At 38.5% G+C, this 5,360-nt stretch overlaps 1 protein-coding gene across 1 annotated transcript; it reads left to right on the top strand.

Annotated features, from left to right (window-relative positions):
* Nucleotides 1–511: 511 nt before the first annotated feature.
* Nucleotides 512–3,339, top strand: LOC121719785 (myelin and lymphocyte protein-like). Its single transcript, XM_042105552.1, has 5 exons — nucleotides 512–653; nucleotides 1,500–1,667; nucleotides 2,576–2,716; nucleotides 2,813–2,890; nucleotides 3,034–3,339. Exons 1-4 carry the CDS (start codon nucleotides 564–566, stop codon nucleotides 2,885–2,887), a joined length of 474 nt encoding a protein of 157 aa, XP_041961486.1. The 5' UTR covers nucleotides 512–563; the 3' UTR covers nucleotides 2,888–2,890; nucleotides 3,034–3,339.
* The last annotated feature ends 2,021 nt before the right edge of the window (nucleotides 3,340–5,360 follow it).

Genomic DNA, 5,360 nt, shown 5'->3' with positions numbered 1-5,360 from the left:
GCATTAGTTTTTTCAGATAGGCCGCGGCTGTAGTATTCAGCTAAATTAGGTACTGCATATTGTAATGTCATTGTAAAAGTAATTAGATGGTGGTCAGTTAAGGTCGGGTGTTGTGGCAAGATTGTTAACTGCTCTATGCTTATGCCGTATGACAAGACTAGATCAATAGTATGGTTATCTCGGTACACTTTCCACTGGCCATTATTTAGATTGTAGGCTATGTTTAGAGGGGAATAAAACCATATCTATCTACAGGAGTTCAAAATTAGAAGTAAGTACACCCAAGCCCAGAATCGTGACAGAAAGTGTGTAGTATTTTGGTCATATCTCACAGCCCTAATGTGATCTGATACAAAGAACTTCTAGATGGAAGGAAACAAGTTCCTGAAATTCCCCAGACATTTTTGGACAAGGTATGCTTCACACCCATGCGACAGCTATGTTCTTGGGTGGGTCTTAAATGAAGATGGCAGAGCTTGGCAAGCTTGTTTTTCAAGTTTTTGCTCTTTATAAAGGATAGGGACTTCTGTGCCTTACTTACTGTGAGATTCACTTTGTTAACCATGGACATGGACACAGGTTACAGGCAGCGCTTGCCCACTGGCTTTGCCATATTCACATCAATACCAGACATGTTTTATCTGCTAGAGATCGTAAGTTCTTCTTCATTCTTTCAGACAAAACATTGTGCTATTGTAATGATGAATTAATAATAATAATAATAATAATACATTTATTTTATATAGCGCCTTTCTCAAACCCAAGGTCGCTTTACATAGTAGGAAGGCAAGGAAACACAACAACAAACAAACAAAACAATACAACAAAGACAAGTTATCTGTATGGAGCTATGTGTTGGCTGTGGAGGAGAAGTGATCATTAAACAGAAAGGTCTTGAGATGTGCTTTGAAGAATGGAAGATAATTACATTTTCAAGCCATGTATGAATATGCCTAAAAACGTATTAACTGTTTGTAAATATTATAAATGCTGAATATGGAGTTTTTCATTAAGTACTAAAGATACACAAATGTCCAGTCTTTCCATAATTTACTAATGGGTTAATTTGCTCTCTGTTGCATTATTTCAGAAAAGTATATTTTTTGAATGTATGGTACAATTTATTGTGAAGAAACAGGGAGGTTTTGTGGCAGTACTTGGTATTATTTGGACAGTCAAGTTCAGTTTATAAGGCAGATTTCAGGTGGGTGATGGACCACTCCCATTGACTCACCCCTAGTTGAATTACCATCCTAACAAGCTAGCCCAGTTTGGCATGATGGTGACCAAATAACAATAGGGACAAAATAGCATGGGGGCGGTGTCCGTACATGGATTAAACATAGTCGTAGACTACAAGACAATTTTAATAAAAAAAATAATAGGCCTAATAGTTTTAAATAGAATTTTAGATAATTGTTTATGATAATTGTTTATTACAGAATGATTGAAGGTAGCATTGTGACAATAAAGTATTACTTATTTTTAACCTCTCTCAGGTCTTTGGTGGTCTGGTCTGGACTCTGGTGGCATCCACATTTATTGAGCCTCATAACCCTCAGGCATGGGTGATGACAGTGTCCGTTTTCTGTTTCTGTATGACTCTCATCTGGATGTTTGTCTTTATCTGTGGAACACACCACAGCAGCCATGGATGGGCAGCAGCGGTAAAACAACATTTATACACTATATCACTGTGAAGTGTACATCTACACATTCTAGAACATGTTTATGCTTGCACTTAAGTACCTTCAACTTAATATTGTACAACCTTAATTTTAAAGCAACATAATGTATATCTTATTGGAATGAATTTGTCCAGTTTGACAGTATGTGGTAAAGGAGTGAACACATCTATCATTTCAAATACACAAGGATGTATTCTAGAGCAGGTTTTGTTAAAAATCATGTATTCAGAGGGCTAAATATGTCACCACTTTTCTCCTTGTAAGCTAATAGCCTATTAAAAGTTATTTGAAATGAATATACAGCATTGAACTGGTATAGCAAATTAATAATAATAGGTTCTTACAGTTTGTGCTGTTAAAAGTCTGGCCATACAAATAATTGTTTGTGCTGTTAGTCATTGGCTAATGTAGTGTCTGCAGTCTGTGTTGCATATTCTTCTGAAAATGTGGGCATTCTGCTCATAGGCAGATATGAGAATGTCTTAAATGGAGAGGAAGTGGGGTAGTTTTCTAATGTGTGTTCATGGTGACTCATCATTTCTGAACTTGACTGATGATGGCTTTTTATAGTAGTTTGGCAAGTGCTGAACTCATAGTGAAATAACCCAGATCAGCTGCATGCAACCAAAATTTCAGTTTACCATCTCAGAGTAAATCAACCCAGAGAGACAGAGTTTGTTAACTACTTCATCCTTTCTGGAATACCATCCAGGCTATTCACTATGATCTGTGTAACTGTTTAAGCACACAACAAAACAAAAGTGTTGTTTGTATTTGTAAGGCAAATAATAGCTTTAAGCTAGTTAGCTATAGTCTAGTAAATTTTATATTCTGTGTTCAAATGTGTTGAAAAGTTTTTGCTTTTTCACCTTTGCTTCTTGGTAAAGGACGTGTTCTACCACTTCGTGGCAGCGGTCCTCTACCTCAGTGCTGCTGTCCCTTTGGCTAAAGTGACCATTGACATGGGAGATATCTCTCCAAGAAATACCACCCAGGATAAATACTACAAAATGAACATCTCATCTTCCGTAAGGCTTAACGAACGAACACATCCAAATAAATGAGATTCTCTGTATTTTCCCTGTTTTGGATTGAATTCACAATGTTGTTTTTCCCTCATCTAGGTGTTTGCCTACATTGCTACACTACTCTATTTTGTCCATGCCATATTCTCTGCCATTAGATGGAAGAGCTTCTAGAGAGTAAGTGGATTTAAGTGTGTTTAATTTAAAATGATGGTATACAGTAGGTCGAAGCAGGGAGATTTAGAGTGTGCCTGTGGTTGTTAGTTAGAGGTGCCAGTGCACATTTCATACAATTCATACCCCTTTTTCTTCTTTTCAAGGTCTTGTCCTGGCAGGAACTTCTGTAGGACGTCAAAGCATTGAGCTGAAAATTGTTTAGATCTACATTGTAACACAATTCAATTGTATAAATTTCTTCATTTATTCAGCTGCATGCCTCGGTGCAGTTAATATCATGATTTATGTAAAACACATGAATTGTATCCTTATTTTTGTAAAAACAGACAAATGATATAATTTAAGTAACAGGTTTTATGAAATAACATTTTAGATGTATGCCAAAACATTGTGTGTTATCTAAATTTGCCTTTTCATGTAGGATGAAATAAAATCAAAATCTTAAAATATCCTAGTTGTTCTTGGATAAATGCAAAAAATTTTCCCAGTGAAAACGTCATCATTCACTTCATGTGGGAATAAGACGTTGGAAACTGGGGGAAGATTTTGCTAACTGAGTTGCCCAGTTGGGGGCTCTTCGTCACTTTTGTTGTCACGTTGTAGTTCATTTGTTGCCCTTGTGGACTTTCATGTCCAACCATTTTAATATGAACTTGGGAATTTCCGTTTTTGTCACTCAAAAGCTGCATATCCTTCTTTCACAAGCCTCTTACATCATATCTTGAAGCAAATACAGTTATATTAATAATGCTATAACCTTTGTTGTGACATCCATGTTTTTCACAAATTCCGATGGTAAAGCACATGAACACTCACAGTGGGAAAAATAAGGTAATCATGGGGACGATCCCTGATATTCCCAGGTGGCATCAAGGGACCATAACAGCTGTAGAGAGAGAGTTAAAGGGATATTCCACCATTTGGGGAATTACACTCATTTTCCACCTCCCCTTGAGTTGAACAATTGATTTTTACCTTTCTCAAGTTCATCCAGCCGTTCTCTGGCTGGCGATACCACTTTTAGCTCCAGCCTAGCATAGATCATTGAATCAGATTAGACCATTAGCATCTCGCCTGCTAGCATCATGTTTAAAAGTGACTAAGATTTCCGGTAATTTTCCTATTTAAAACTTGCCTCTTCTCAAGTTAGAAAGTGTAATAAAACTAATGGAAAAAGAAACATGGTGATTTTCTAGGCTGATTTGACATGGAACTATACTCTCATTCAGGCGTAATAATCCAGTCACTAACCATTTGTCTGCTTTCCCCAAATGGTGGAATATCCCTTTAAATGTATGGCGACAATGGTTTATTAAAACAGCATTACAGTACGTCAACGTCAGCTGGTATGTCCAGCCGTCTTTTCTACTTCCTCCCAGCTGACTCTGGCAGATCGTGTGGATAGTCCCTCAGGCGCAATCTATTTTTATAATAAATAAATATGAATTACAAATAATAATAAGAAGGTGATACCTAATGAGTAGCAGAATGAGTGAAAGAGTTTGTCCTGCTATATTCCCCTAAATGTTAGTAATCAAGGATCTTTGGTGTAATGGAATGAGCACTTACGAAATCTGACTTCCGGTATGACGCGTTTAACCCACTTCAAAGACTCATCTCTCTGTTTGTCTCTTGTCTCTGACCTAACCTCTGTCTGGCAGGCCAGTGAACCATTCTCCTTCTTCTGTGTTTTTTTTTTTTTTGGCAGTTTACAAACAGAGTGCATTAGCGCCATCTGCTAGACTGAGGTGTGATGGCAAGTGCACCCAGTAGCCTCGTTCTGGCTTACAATGGCCACTGGATGAATAAGGTGAATTCTCTCACACAAACATATGGGCATTTGTGGGCGTTTTTTGGCCGGTCACCAGGTACGCCATACTGTTGGAGGTGCAAATAAAGGCTGCTTCGCCATTGCGATCTCATAGTAGGGCTCAAATGTTATAAAAGTATTTTGTTGTGTTTCATTGTAATGAAACGGTTGAGTGGCACATGTAGATGCAGCGACTCCTTGCTTCTCCTGAACGTGCAGTGTTTTTTTGTTGTTAAAATGTGTTTTTCGGAATGTTTATCGCATGAAACTACGTCGGAACGCATGTACAGCAGACAGCAACTGTTGCAGATACGGAAGGAAAACAACAGTATCGATGTTTTGGACATAAAAACAGAGACGCTGGCTGAACTGGGAATACTTCGCCTGCCTACCACAACATCGGACCCGTCTGCTTCACCTGGCCGGCGTCACCGCAAGCGGTGTGCCAGGACAAGGAAGAGAGGCAAGCGAGCTGGCGTCGGAACAAGGCTAGCAGCCAACCCAACTCGCCCAGCAATACCATCCATATTCCTGGCAAACGTAAGATCACTGGACAATAAGATGGACGACATTCGGTTGCTAAGATCAGCAAACAAGACAGTGAGTAACTGTTGCGTGACTGTTATCACTGAATCATGGCTCAACGATAACATCCCCGAC

The sequence above is a fragment of the Alosa sapidissima genome, chromosome 9 (assembly GCF_018492685.1).
Source record: "Alosa sapidissima isolate fAloSap1 chromosome 9, fAloSap1.pri, whole genome shotgun sequence".
In the NCBI taxonomy this organism is placed as follows: domain Eukaryota; kingdom Metazoa; phylum Chordata; class Actinopteri; order Clupeiformes; family Clupeidae; genus Alosa; species Alosa sapidissima.
The sequence above is the reverse complement of the archived record's forward strand: the minus strand, read 5'-3'. Positions and strand labels throughout refer to the sequence as shown.

Excerpts from the sequence above, each read along its gene's own strand:
- LOC121719785 (XM_042105552.1), top strand. The coding sequence starts at position 564 with ATGGACATGGACACAGGTTACAGGCAGCGCTTGCCCACTGGCTTTGCC. Across the intron at positions 654-1,499 it reads TGTTTTATCTGCTAGAGATC|GTCTTTGGTGGTCTGGTCTG; the intron begins GTAAGTTCTTCT and ends AACCTCTCTCAG. Across the intron at positions 2,717-2,812 it reads AAATGAACATCTCATCTTCC|GTGTTTGCCTACATTGCTAC; the intron begins GTAAGGCTTAAC and ends TCCCTCATCTAG.